This window comes from Ascaphus truei, chromosome 2, assembly GCF_040206685.1.
Source record: "Ascaphus truei isolate aAscTru1 chromosome 2, aAscTru1.hap1, whole genome shotgun sequence".
Lineage (NCBI taxonomy): Eukaryota > Metazoa > Chordata > Amphibia > Anura > Ascaphidae > Ascaphus > Ascaphus truei.
In genome coordinates this window covers 234833839-234849017 of record NC_134484.1, presented here as the reverse complement: position 1 = coordinate 234849017, position 15179 = coordinate 234833839, and the positions used below count along the sequence as shown (strand labels likewise).

At 45.3% G+C, this 15179-nt stretch overlaps 1 protein-coding gene across 1 annotated transcript in view; it reads right to left on the bottom strand.

Moving 5' to 3' along the window:
• The window catches only part of LOC142487170 (dynein axonemal heavy chain 5-like), a 426040-nt gene that overhangs the window by 145217 nt on the left and 265644 nt on the right, over positions 1-15179 (bottom strand). The window contains exons 57-59 of the mRNA XM_075585972.1: positions 3310-3974; positions 1178-1458; positions 209-424 (exon numbers count right to left, since the gene is read on the bottom strand). Coding sequence (XP_075442087.1) covers positions 209-424; positions 1178-1458; positions 3310-3974 — 1162 coding nt within the window. The remainder of the gene's footprint in view (positions 1-208; positions 425-1177; positions 1459-3309; positions 3975-15179) is intronic.

Here is a 15179-nt window from a genome sequence, read left to right as displayed (position 1 = left end):
TAGGCCCACGAAACTCCAAGATACAATCTTTACAAACAATGCTAGAAAACGGTCAAGAGCAATGTTAAAATAGCTATACTGCTCTGATTTATTTCGCAGATATGTGTGAATTGAACAGTTTCAACTTACTACACATATGATTGCCGCTAGTTCGGTTTGATCCTAAATGGGGCTGCACTTTGACATGTCTTAGGTCTCCCTTATTTACCTTTTGGAAAGTTAGCAGCGTGTTAAGGAATCCGGTGTTATTCATTAGTTTTAGGGCTTCTCCCCAGGAAGGTTTGACGCATGGTCGTTCTGGATCAGCTGTGACCGGATCAATTTTCCTTTGGAATAGGAGCAGCACACAATCCATGATTCTCATAATTAAATGAGGAGGTCTTCCCAGTTTACGAACAGTTGCTATGTCAGCAGGCTTTATAGTCTGAAAGAAATTGCAAACCAGTTTTTTCCCCCCTAATGTATTCAGTATTGTTTAGATCTGCAAAAATCTGTACATTCCAGGGAAGTTAAATCAATGTATTTGAAACACTGTTAAAGTTGAAAGAAATACGGTATAAACATCTATTTTATTTGGTAAATGCACATAATAATTTTGTGCATAAGTGTAATGTAATTGCACCCAGTGTGGGTGCATGTGCACATCATTAAGGCATTTTCAGTGTTAAATATTCAGGCAAAAACTTTTCAGCAATGTTTTCAAGTCTCCTGCTAAAAAAGTAATCTTGGCAAACTGATATTTTTTTAGTGTACTATATATTTAATACATTTAATACTTTTTTTTGTAAAATGTCAAAACAAAATATCATCAGTTTTTGCATTTTTCTATTGAAAAACAGAGTTTAATACACTAAGCAGAGGTTCCCAATTCTCCAGTTCTCAATGGCCACTACCAGTGCAGGTTTAAGGCTGTCCTCTCATTAGCACAGGTGGCCCAAGCATTTTGACTGAATCACCTGTGCTCAAGCAGAGTATCCTTAAACCTGCACTGATAGTGGTCCCTGAGGAACGGGGTTGGGAACCTCTGCACTAGACATAATCATCAAATATGAGGTGTGCAAAGAATTTACACCTACATGTATGAGTTGTTACAAAAAGTATGTAAGAAGCCCTAATCGTTGTAAAACTGAAGACCACTTGTTACTGTATATGTGTAGAGCATAACTTTGTTTCTGACCTCCAGAGCTGCCTCCGCTTCTTCCAAAGCAGGTCTTGCCACTTCAAGCTTCTTTTCAGCTGCTGCTTTGTCGATAGCAATCTCATCTACGATGGCCTGGGCCTTGTCTTTCACCTTTTGCACCTGCATCTTTACTATTTCAGCAGCTTGTGCTTTCATCGTCACTTCCCGCAGAACTTCATCTGCCTTTTTGGACGCGATAGCCAAGTCTTTCTCCTTCACTGCTAACTCTTTTGATAGTTGGTTCACAGACACTTCTGCTTCCATCAGCTTTGCGAGGCCTATTGAAAATAAAAGAAAAACACCGGATTCAAATATTACAATAAAGGTATGTTCCAGCTGGGTAAAGTTTGGCATCTGTCATCGAGTTGACAGTGTCGATCATGAGTGACCAACTCAAGTCCTCAAGGGCTACCAACAGATCAAGCTTTAAGGATATCCTGGCTTCAGCACAGGTGGCCACTCCTGGTGTAGACTATTAATTCCAGTTTAAAGGAAGTTCAATGCTATGTGTATTGTACAAGTCTCAATGTGACCATTTTTAGAGAGCCAAGATTCTGAGCTCTGGTCTTTCCATTTAGTCCGGTTCTTTCATTCTGAGCATGACTGGAAATAAATAAAGTCTTAGTTATTCAATCCTTTTGCACACTGTAGAGTTTCATTGGAAAAATTAAGAGAAGTGCAGAAATACTCTCCAAATTAACTGCGACAACTCTTAGTCCTGGTCCATAGTGCAAGATACGGAGCGAGCTACATAGCTTGCGCTACAAACAAACGTGTGTATTCCAAAGCGCATGGCCATAGTGAACGCGATCTTGCACGTGCACGTGAGATACAAGGATACCAAAAGCAGAGGAGACAAACATTTGCAGCGAGACAGCCTGGTCATATGAGTGACAGCCAATGAAAATTTAGTAAGCTATTCTCTCGGGATACTGTTCAAATTACTTTTTGTCAGTTGAGTTGTGCTTGCTTGCTGTGAGAATATGGACAACTCAACTACTGAAAATGTGATTTCTGTGGTTTACAAACGTGAACCTTTAATTCATACCATCAGGGCCGCCAACAGGGGGGTGTTGGCATCCCGGGCCCGTGAGTCAGGCCCGTAAAAATGTAGTGTGGCTGCACCCGGTGCCGGGTCTCTCAAACGGCAGCGCTGGAAGTGTCGGTGGCCTTTGTGAGACTCCCCCTCTATCTCTCACACCCCCATCTCTCCCCTTCACCCACACACATAATACCCCCCCTGCACACCACACATCCCATCCCCCTGCACTTCACATCACCATCCCCCCTGCATCTCACATCACCCTCCCCTCCTGCATCTCACATCACCCTCCCCTACTGCATCTCACATCACCCTCCCCTCCTGCATCTCACATCACCCACCCCCCGCATCACTCCCCCCCTGCATCTCACATCACCCCCCCTGCATCTCACATCGCCCCCCCCCCTGCATCTCACATCACCCCCCCTGTATCTCACATCATCATATTATCAGTTGAGGTGGCAGAGGCGACAGAGGCGGCGGGCAGCAGACTGAGCAGAGCAGGCAGACTGCACACGAGGGAAGAAGCACGAGCGCTCTGTAGCAGGAGACTCCTACCCTGCCGTCCTCCTCTGAGACTCATGAGAGCGGGCTCAGGGGGTGAGGCGGGTGGATGGGGGGAGAGTGGGCTCGGGAGGGAGGAGGAGGAGGAAAGCGGGCAAAGCCTTCGCGGGTCGCACAGTGAGTGTGGACGGGCCGCATGTGACCCACGGGCCGCGTGTTGTGCAGGCCTGACATAGTTTATGTATATTTCTGCAAACTCCTTCTGTTATTGCATGGCATTATGTATTTTATTATTTGCTAAAGGCGTGTTCTCATGTATGACACTCCCTTGACATGCCCCACACCACGTCATGACCGCGCCCACCCCCTCGCTATTCAAAAACCTACAGTCCACACATTGCCGGAGCGGAAAGCTCGCGCAAAGCAAGTAGCGCTCGTGCGCGCTTTCACTTTGGACAAAGCCTTATCGATCTTGGAACTGTAAAACTTAATTGAGTTACAAAACCAGTTAAATTAAATAAAACAGATCTACTCTTGATGTCAGTATAGACGAAATAGAAGGACAAAAAAAATAATACTCTACCTGTCTTCATACGTTTGGACAGATTTCCAACATTCTCAAATTTCTCTCCATAGATAGTTTTGTAGCCACCAATGAAGGAAAGGTATGACTTTGGAGTGACATATGTCTGGCGCCTGAACCTTTCAAAGTACTCAACACACTTTTCTGCAACAATGTCTTGAAATGTCCCCATGGTGTTTACTACACTTTGCTTCACCTCAACTGTGCACTCAATATTGTAGGAGGCTAAGAAATGATGGGCTACAGATACCAAAGCATCCCTTGGCCAACGCTGAAACCAGTCCATAGTGCATCCTGAGATCAAGCCAGGGAACTTTAAAGCCCTGGTTCTGAATTTCTCTCCAACTGGAGAAAAGCAGAGCACTACATGCAGATTGCTTCGTACACGAGAAAGGAAATAATCATAGAGGTTTTCACCAGTGGGTGTACGTCTCGGATACTCTTTCTTCATGGTAGGAATTAGATCTTGAGTGATTTCATCGATTTCATCTCTTGCAAACAGGTTGGATACTTCCCCTGAAGCCAAAACATTGTTCATATATTCTAGGAAGGATTCATCTTTAATTTCATTGTCTGTAAATATGAAGGTAATTCCTTTCCCCTTCTGACCGGCTGTGCGATACAGAATTTTCAGGTCATCCATGAGATTATTTGTACCATAGGTTCTGTATCAAAAGGAATATAAAATATGGATTTAAATAACTATATACAAGGCAGAAAGTATTTCAGATATCTTAGGCATGACCATACTAATAACTGCCAGACATGGGCATAAGAAATCCTTTGTAACATTTCTTTAACTGAAGAATAGCTTTTAGTTGGAATATACAGTGCAGGGCTGCAATTACAGTACTTGTTATTTTACAGAGAAAAAAATATTAACATTTTAGTTAGTTCAATGTTTGTTATGTAAACTAAAGAGATATATTACATTTAGTGATGTGTCACACAACATAAAATGACAAAGAAGCAACAAATGCTGTACTGTACATAAATATTTTCCTTTAATTCTCTGGGGTTTGCTCATTTCTCGTAATTGTTTTATATCTATCTCTCTCCCTCTCTTCCCCACCACACCCAGTCCCACACGCCCTCTCTCTTCCCCACCACATCCAGTCCCACACACCCTCTCCCTTCCCCATCACACCCAGTCCCACACACCCTCTCTCTTCCCCATCACACCCAGTCCCACACACCCTCTCTCTTCCCCACCACACCCAGTCCCACACGCCCTCTCTCTTCCCCACCACACCCAGTCCCACACGCCCTCTCTCTTCCCCACCACATCCAGTCCCACACACCCTCTCCCTTCCCCATCACACCCAGTCCCACACACCCTCTCTCTTCCCCATCACACCCAGTCCCACACGCCCTCTCTCTTCCCCACCACACCCAGTCCCACACACCCTCTCCCTTCCCCACCCAGTCCCACATGCCCTCTCCCTTCCCTCACTAAAAAGTGTGTGACAAACAGGCAGGAAGTGGGAGTGGCAAAATAATTGCTTTTGGTTTTGTACTCCATGTAAATCGGCTGAATAGATTCTGTCTGTGGAATCGGCAGAAACTGCGCAGACAGAGCCTGCTGGCTGATTCCGCTTGGACTTAGGCTGTGGTCAGGCAGGGAGCGAGCGCGCTGGCTCTCATGTGCAGTGACGTCACGCGACCCTGCTCGGCTGGGCGATTTGTGACTGGCTAGGTGCGTGTGCGCGTCTGGCTCTCAATGGGCGAACCACTCAGGTGACGCGCTTGCAGACGGCAAATTAAAATTTGCTCTGCAAGCATCTAAGCCCGGAGCATGCACAGGCGCAACCGCTCACGCTGGCCACACACATTGCCTCAATGTGTTTCACAGCGGCCAGCGTGAGCGCGCCCGCCCGCTCAGCACCACCCTGGATGAGGCCTTAAAATGACGCAATCCGATTCCAGATTTAATTTCCCTTAAAGACCGTGAAAATCCGTGGAACGGATTCCAACAGGTTTTCCCAGCTATAATTGTAAGCTGTCAAGCTCAGGACCGCTCTCACATTGCATTAATCTTTTATCTATCTTGCATTTCCGTGCTTAACCCATGCTTATTTCATTTTGTACAGCGCTGCGGGCAAGTTCAGCACTCTATAAGGGCAAATAAGAATTCAAAATAATAGCCATAACAACAATAATACAAATGTCAGGCTAGTGTGCATTGTCCAGATACATGTTAAGAGCCTTTGTGCAAAATGGTAGCTTCATAAAGATTTCCTGTCTTAGTAAATATAGTCACTGCAAAAGAGTGATCGTTAACAGGCCAGATATAGCTGAGGCCTGTGGAGACAGTGTCTCAGGAGAACATCAATATAGCTTGAAAATATGTTGCAACACATAACAAATAATGCATAAGCAACAATAAATAGAGTCTTAGGGGTATATTCACTAAGGAGAGAAATCTCCAAACAATTAATAGCAGCCATTAACCATTTGATGCCAGTGGGGACAGCAATGCATTGCAAGTGTTGCTGGCACCTTTGGCAGCAAAGATGTAAACATTTAGCAGTGGTTATTGCATTTGAATGAATATGAAAACACACTGAGAGAACAGCTCAGTATACCTATACCTATTGCAATACCTTACGGTAGACAGTCAAATGTGCTTGTTTGTATGTTTATTGAGAGTTTGCAGTTGCCCGAGTGTGTGAGTAGCCTCACCTCAGGTGAAATATATGTAGAGCATGATATGAAGAATGTTTAGGACACGTTTTTCTCCAGTGTGTGCATTTCACACTGTAGATCAGTAGTGCTCAATCCCAGCCCCCCACCCCACCTGTTCTGAAACTGGGATATCCTGGACACGTGACCTGCTTGGAGAGCTTGAGGACTGGAGTTGAACACCCCTGCTCTAGATTATGTACATCAGCACTCGTGAGGCCACTGATTTGATATGCAGTATGTCTTGCTCATACACTTTCAGTATTGGCCACCCAACTCCAGGACATTGTGATATTTTGACTCGGTGTTTGCTATAACTGTCTGTCTTTCAATAGTTCTGCATTTCCAATGAAACCTGCGGTTTGGAAAGTGAGGACTGGATCTCCTGGTGATATGGAGCTATGTTAGCAACACTGCACATCACAAAATAAAAAAACAGAAATGCTACAGGCTAGCATTGTTAATATAACAATATGTACTGTATAAGCATAAACACATACAGTAGTGTCTCAACCATTAGCATTTAGAATAAAATGATGAGACAATGACATGTTATGAACTCCAAGTTGCTGGATTTGATGTTGAATTTTAACATGGGAATTATTAGCTTGGAGTCTTTATTTTTGGGGGTTATTTCCCACCATGCGGTGTGTGCTATTCAAAGATGGCTCATCATGAATATAACGTTCAGACAGATGAACTGCTGAGAGCTGTGGGGACGGGATTCCATCAATACTGCGCCTAACACATATTGTGCTGTAGAGATAGAAAAGGATACATCTATTTTCTAAACTGATTTAAAATAATTATACTTGTCTGATTTAATTTAAAAAAATGCATCAATCAACAAGATTTAACCCATTATAAGGAACAGTGTAGCACTGCTATTAATTGCACTTTCACAAGACCAGAGCCAGTCGATATCTTCTGAACATGCAACAGGTGAAATCTATATTTGTGTTGACAGAATGCTGTGAGCAGATGGGATCTGGTCCCTCAAGATTCAGATGCTTTATTTATACAGCATCCGCACAGCAATACACAACTAGAGATATTGTACAGTAAACGCAACAGAAAAACAGGTTAATTCTTTAAGGAGCAGTCACTATTTCCATGATCCTATCACATTTTTTGTTAATAATATACATGTGTGTGTGTGTATGTATATATATATATATATATGTAGCCAGGTCCCCCTCGCGCACTCGCCCCCTCCCTTGTCCCCCCCCCTCGCGCACTCGCCTCCTCCTTCACCGTTGCGAGCGCGCGGTGTTGCTGTGCGGCCGGTTGCTAGGGAAGCGGGTCGGGCGGTTGCCGGGGACGCGAGCGGCGAGCAGGCCGGTTGCCGGGGACGCGATCGGGCCGTCGCTAAGGCCGCGATCGCGTTGCCACCGGCCCGGCGGCTAGCGGAGCAGGGCGCCGCCATGACAGTTAGCTCGCGCATGCGCAGGATGCCAGCTAGCGCGGGAGGCCCCTGATAGCTCGCGCATGCGCAAGGATAGACGGCCAGCCCCCAGGGTGCATAGGGGCAGAGACACCTGACGCCAGGGAGCCAATAGGGCTGAGGGATTTGCCCGGGAAAGGAGAGATACTTTTCGCGGGGTTTTGCAGTGACACAGGCAGTCAGGATCCGGACCAGCTAGGGGTAAGAGGTGGATGCAGGGGTCAGTGACCCTCTGCATTAGGCCAGCAGCCCCCAGGCCCCCAGTTAGGTCCTGAGCCACTTAATAGCTTGTGGAGTATAGGGACAGGCCCTAGATAGGGACACTGACCCATTTATTGGTAGCTTAGTCAGGGACACAGTGCTAAAGCCGTGCGGCCCTGCGAGGTGGGTTCTGGGCTCAGAACACTATCAAAGACCCTGGGACTAAGGTGATATTATCCGCGCTGGAATTCACCCAACGCGGTGTGGAGGACAACGTCGGATCGGGCGGAACTCCGGTGATATCGCGGTACCCGTGGCTGGAGCCCGGGCAGGTAACCTGCAACTCACGTGCACCAACCAGGCCTATCACCAGACATAGTGGCTGCGCAGTCACACATACATATGCAGACATTGGTATATGATTTTGGGAGTGCAAGACATTTGGGTGGGGGTTACTGGACACAGGGTGGGGTCACTCTGCGGGAGGTTAGCGTCCGCCGTGACGCCTAGAGGTGGTAGCGTCCGCCGTGACGCCTAGAGGTGGTAGCGTCCGCCGTGACGCCTAGAGTGGTTAGCGTCCGCCGTGGCGCATGTGTTGAGATGTAATGTGATAAGTTGCTGCATGTAGTAAAGTCAATAGTTATATAGAGCTGTCTGTGTGGTCATTGTGTATTGTCCTGCGAGGAACTACTCCCCCTCTGGTGGGAGCCATCGCAGGTGGAGGCGCTGCATCATTAGTATTGTAATACATTGCCCCAGGTTCCCTTAGCGGATGCTCAGCCTTCTGTGAGCCAACAGGTATTGCACCACGCACCCCCTTGGTAACATTGCATGTTCCCTCCACGCACGCGGTATATGCGATTGGGTGGGGTGATATGACCGTTACATATATATATATATATATATATATATATATATATATATATATATATATATATATTGTAATTATCCTGCTTGCCTCTATTCTCAACCACAATTTCTCTTGCCCCCCCACCCCCCAGCATCCCTCCCCACCTTTCCCTGTCACCCTCCCCTGGCTTCAAACACTTTTAACACCCTACCTTATCTACAGTACACATCTGTTTTTTTTTTCTTTTTTCTCTACACTGTTTTAGCCATAGATTCCTGTGTATATCAGTATTGCTGACCTGAAGAAGAGAGGAGAACTCTCGAAAGCTTGTCCTATGACACAAATTGTTAGTCCAATAAAAAAAGGTATCACCTAATACTGAAGAACTCATTTATTCTGCACTATCGCAACTGGACTAACACGGCTATTTTCTGCTTTATTTATATATATATATATACATATATATATATATATATATATATTTATATATATACATATATATATATATATATATATATATATATATATATATATATATATATATATATACACATAAATATATATACACATATATATACATATACATATATATATATATATATATATATATATATATATATATATATATAAATAAAGCAGAAAATAAATGAGTTCTTCAGTATTAGGTGATACCTTTTTTTATTTGGACTAACATATATATATGGGGTTTACACATTTGCATGTCATTTCCCAGAATCCCTTGCTGCAGTGGAAGTGCTGTGTGCTGGGTGATAATGGTGAAAGGCGGGGTTGCAGACCTGTCTAAGACATGAAAATGAGCATACAGGAATATTTCCATTTGCTATATGCTTTGCTGTGGAGGGTTTTTGTCACTTTTTTTTACCACCATAACTTAACTAAGTATGGTAAACCCCATCCTCATTGCTTCATTGCATAGCCAGTTAACCAACCCCACACTGATGAGACCCATTAAGGTCGAAACGTCTGTCTGTGGGTGGGTTTTCTGGCTATGCATCTTAACCCTGGCTGTGACCATGCAGCAAGCTTAAGCCTATAGGGAACCATGTTAAAAATGGTTTTGAAGCAAAAGGTGACACTGTGTGCCCATTTGCATGCCATTTCCCAGAATCCCTTGCTGCAGTGGAAGTGCTGGGTGATAATGGTGAAAGGCGGGGTTGCAGACCTGTCTAAGATATGCAAATGAGCATACAGGAATATTTCCATTTGCTATATGCTTTGCTGTGTCGGGTTTTTGTCACTTTTTTACCCACCATAACTTAACTAAGTATGTAAACCCCATCCTCATTGCTTCATTGCATAGCAACCAACCCCACACTGATGAGACCCATTAAGGTCGAAACGGCTGTCTGTGGGTGGGTTTTCTGGCTATGCATCCATAAGGATCCGCTTCGAGCCGCTCCTCCGTCACTCCCCTCCCCCTGATTGGTCCCAGCCCCCTATTTAGTTTCCCTTCACCATTTCCTCTTTGCTCTGCATAGCTTCTGTACCTTGATGCTGTCTGCTGTTGCCTGGCCTCTCTTGTCTTTCAGTGTCTGTTATACCCAGAAGCCTATAGGGAACCATGTTAAAAATGGTTATTGAGGCAAAAAGTGACACTGTGTGCTCATTTGCATGTCATTTCCCAGAATCCCTTGCTGCAGTGGAAGTGCTGTATGCTGGGTGATAATGGGGAAAGGTGGGGTTGCAGACATGCCTAAGACATGCAGATGAGCATACAGCTATATTTGCATATATATATATATATATATATATATATATATATATATATACATACACATATACATACATACACATATACACATATACATACACATTTACACATATACATATATATTCTTACCTATTCCAAATTCTCCCTATACCTGTTAATAACTCGGATATACTCAATATTCAATCACTCATAAATACATTTATTTGGAATAATAAGAAAGCAAGAGATAATAAAGGAATTCTCATTCACCCAGTGAGAGCAGAGGGCCTGCTACTACCTTGCCTGTTATCCTATTATAAGGTGGCACAAACTTGGCACGCTAGCCCCTTCCTGAGAAGATGGGTAGCACTTGAGTCAGCATTGATTCACCCAGTTGAGATAGCCAATCTACTCTGGCCACCTACTCACAAACTTTCCCGACAGTCGCACACTCTCTGGGCCAAACTCAAATTTAAATATAAGTTGGCATCCAAAGATTCTCAATTAACCCCTCTATGGGGGAACACAGGTTTTCCTCCTGGACAAGACAGGCAGCTGTTCTCCAATTGGGCAAAAGCGGGAATAAACAGACTAAGGGATTTAAGTATAAAAGGTAAAATGGCACAGTTTGATCAATTGATTTTGAAAAAGGGAATCCCCTCACGAGAAAAATTTCGCTTTCTCCAGATCAGAGTATTTTATGCTAAAACGAATCCGGCCGACTCTGAATCAAGGTTCGAATCTATGTGTATGGAAACCGAGTCACAGAGAGGCCTAACCTTAAGTTTATACGGGATCTTCTCTATCCCTAGTAGAGTGACTCAAGATAAGCGCAGCTATATTAAACTATGGGAGAGAGATCTAGGTGAATAACTGGAGGAGGAGGATTGGGATGATATTTTCAATGGAGTGCCAAGCTGCTCCATCTGCACAATGGTGAAAGAGAATGCATACAAGGTAATGCTATGCTGGTATAGAACCCCTTTAACAATTTCCAAACATGTACCAATATATCCTCCCCTATGCCCAAAGGGGTGTGGAGAGCCACATTTATCCATATGTGGGGGTCCTGCCCCTGTATTGCTGATCTTTGGGCTCAGATTCACAGTTGAATCCAGAGAATTCTGGATGTAGAGATACCTTTGGACCCGTGGTTATTTCGCTTGAACAGACTCATTGTGGGCCTTTCGAGGGCAGAAAATAAATGGATATCCTAAATAGCCACCGCCACCAGGTGCAAAATAGCTGAGGTATGGATCCAGAATAAAATTCCTTCCATAACAATTATATTGGACAAAATATGGTTTATGTGACAAAGGGAGAAGTTGACTAGCCTTATCAATGAGACTTGTGACAATTTCCAGAAAACCTTGAGTCCATTGTTGGTATATGTAGATAATATGGGCATAAATCCGGAAACAATAATGTTGTAACTCAGATTGTGCACTTGTTAGTTTATGTAATGCAAGTGTGGTGCTGTGAGAGTATTGATGGACCTGTATGTTAGATATGCTGAATAAAGATGTTCCGGTATCATTCACTATCCCCCCCCTCTCCTGAAGGGGGGGGTACTATAAGGATTCGGGAGTCACGCCAACTTCGCGCACTCCCGCCCTACCTCTGTTCACACGTGGGGCTCCTTCCAAGGGAAAATCATCCGCAGGCCACACAGCGCGCACTGGTGATGTAACCAGGTAGTGCGGGGGAAGTCCCCACCTCAAGATTGCGCCACGCGCCGCTGATCAGCGCGACACGCGCATGTGACACGTGTGCAACATGCCCAGGCTCCGTGGCAACAGAGCTAATAAGCTCCAGCACATTCACCTGTCTCCTGCACTTAGCCCAATCACTGTTTCCGCTGAGGCCGTGCCTCCGCTCCGCCTCTCCATAGGATTGGACAGTCCTACCTATATATGCTCAGCTGTGTCGCTGGCACTTTGGCTGAGCATAGATTCATGTTCTGTTGTGCTTACCTGTTCTTTGCCTCCACAGTCTTGCCTTGCTGAACCTTGCTCTGTGTACCGACCCAGCTTTGCTCTTGGACTCCGCACCTCTGGAATACTGACCCCGGCTACCTCTGACCCTCCGCATCACTCCAACCCTGACCTCGGCACTCGGACAACGACTACTCTCCATTCTCCAACCCCAACTACGGCTAATAGTAATTTCAATGATCCGGACCTCTCCTACTCTGACCTTGGCAAGTATAACGACGACTCTTACCTCTCCAACCCCGACCCGGCTACCTTGACCAATCTACACTCCAGACGTGACCTGTGGCTGTGAGTGGCGTTTATACCCAATTCCCATCTCAGTCCCGGGGCCCAGCCTTGTTTGTGGTGAGCACAGCATTACACATATTTACTAACTAAGCAATGCTAAATTGAAAGGCCTGTTACGCATCTTGCCCCACTTACTACATATGGGCCAAACTGCCTTGCCCAAAGACACAAGGTACTGGTAATGAATTGGAGTTTCCACTGCAAGAACAGAGCTCTTACCCAGCCCTTCACTAGAGGTATACTCTACAGCAGGGGTGTGCAAGATTTTTCATGAGGGGCGCGGCAGTTGTGAGGCTCCGCGCTTTCCCCCGAAGGCATTTCAATTAATTACGGGGCATTGCGTAACGCCTCTGCAACGTACCTTACCTTATCTTCGGTGACGTAACGCCATGGCAACGTGGCGTCAAATGACACCACGGGGTCACGTGTCGTCATTTGTCGCAGAAGACAAGGTATGGGGGGGGCAAGAGCAGGGGGGAGAGAAAGCAGGGGCAAGAGCAGGGGGGAGAGCAAGCAGGGGGGAGAGCAAGTAGGGGCGCGCGGTGGGGGGAGGCAAGCAGGGGTAAATAGGGGGGAGAGCAAGCAGGGATGCCCAGGGGGGAAATTTTGCTCTCCCCTGCTCTACAGTATGAACATTAGAGATACTCTTACAATTTTACATCCAATGATTAGAAAACATTTTACTACTGTCTAAACATTCTGGAAGACATATGCCATAGGAACATATAGCATTTCCAGGTCATAAGGTGCCTTTAAACACCTCAGGCACCTGACTGAATGTGCTCAGACATTAACATAACCCTTCGTTACTATTTTTGGAATGAGAAACCCCATGGTGAGTGATGCCAAACCCACCAATAAGACAGCTACAGGTAGCTACCACAACGTATTTAAATGAACAAAATCTAAAAACAAACAAACAAACAAAAAAAAACGTGTCAGTTGTGGACTTAAAATGTGTTATGTCAGAAGAAAAGGGCTTTCTTTTTGTTTCCACATTTGAAAAAAAATAAATAAATAATAAAAAAAAAATAATCACTCACATCAGTGTAGGCTGATCACTAATTCTTATTTTATGGTTTATATGTAAGCGCTATGTACATTAATGGCGCTAAAGACATACAATCCAATATGCAATGGACATGAAATAAAAAATACCTGCTGCACTCCATACATGAAAAATGTAAAATATATCAATACCAGTGCTCCAGTGCTCAGGGATGGCCTGTTGGTAATCCAGTGTGCAGGATAAGAAAAAAGGGCACTGCAGATTTTCTTATTCCCTAATTTCTTAATCCGCAGTGCCCTGTGTTGTCCTTTTTTCTTATATGAAATGGACCACATATACTGTATTAAAATAACAAAACCCTTCTTTATCAGTGTTTTAAAAGTAAATCATATATTATTTTGCATTTTAACAAAGAGAGGTGGGTAGCCGTGTGCATTTAAATAAAGCAATAAAATCAATTTTATTCCCAAATTAATAACTAACTTTAAAAAATTGCTGTAATCATGCAATTTAATTATGATTAAAGACTGAAGACTGATGCATGAGAACTACACAGTCAAAGTGATAAATAAGATGCATCATTGAAAGCTGTAGGATTGATTTTCACATGTAAGTATTAACAGTGTGTAACAGGTGTTCCCCCACCCTCTGGGAGATTTCACTGTTACCTGGTGTTGTTGTGCTGCTCACCTGGTAGGCTTAAAGGATACTGAGTGTCCGCCGGTGTTAGCAGCCACTCCTCCGGCAGCTCCATCTACAGGATCCCGCAGGCAGACCCCTTCGTGGGCCTCTAGCAACCCCCGCAGACAGGGCCCTCCGAGGCTGCAGGAAGGCTGCCTCTACTGTGGTCTTCTCTGCCCTTAGGCTCATATCTATCTCCCCTCCCATAATACCTATCCCCCCCCAGGTCCATATGTCCTTCTACGCCCTCTCTCCCCAGGAACATACCTATGCCCTCAGGTCAATATCACCAGGGCCGCAGACAGATTTCCCGGGGCCTAGGACTAGAATTATGACCAGGGGCCCTCCCCCTAAATGTCGGCGGTTTTGCGATCCCCCCCATTTCACACCTCACAAGCCCCCCCCATCCCATGTATTTCTCTCTCCTCCGTCTCACTCCCTCTCTTCCTCACTCACCACCTCTCTCTTCTCACTCACCCCCCTCCATCAATTACCCCACTCTCACTAAATCCCTTCCCCCCGCTTTGCACGTATTTCTCTACCCTGTGTCTCACTCATACTACCTCTTTTCCTCACTTACACACTCCCTCCTCCCTCACTAACACCCCCTCTCTCCTCTCACTCCCCCCTCCGTCAATTCCCCCACTATCGATCAAGAACACCTCCTCTCACTCATTCCCTCCCCCCTCACACAATACCACTCACAAATACATACAAACACCCCTCCAATGCATACCAAACTGCCCCACACCAACAAATACATATTAAAAAAACCACCCCCCAAATACATATAAAAGAAAACCCCACCCCAAATACATATGTAGCCAGGTTCCCCCCTTGGCCCCTTACCCAGCGGCGGGAGGACCCTGTGGGAGAGGGAGGTGCGCGCCTGTGCAGGGAGCATTGCGGTGGGAGCTGCAACCCATAGATGGGGCGACCAGGTTGCCGGGACTCTGCTGCGGCACCTTTGACAGGGCGCCACCATCTTACGTACATCCATGCATGCGCGA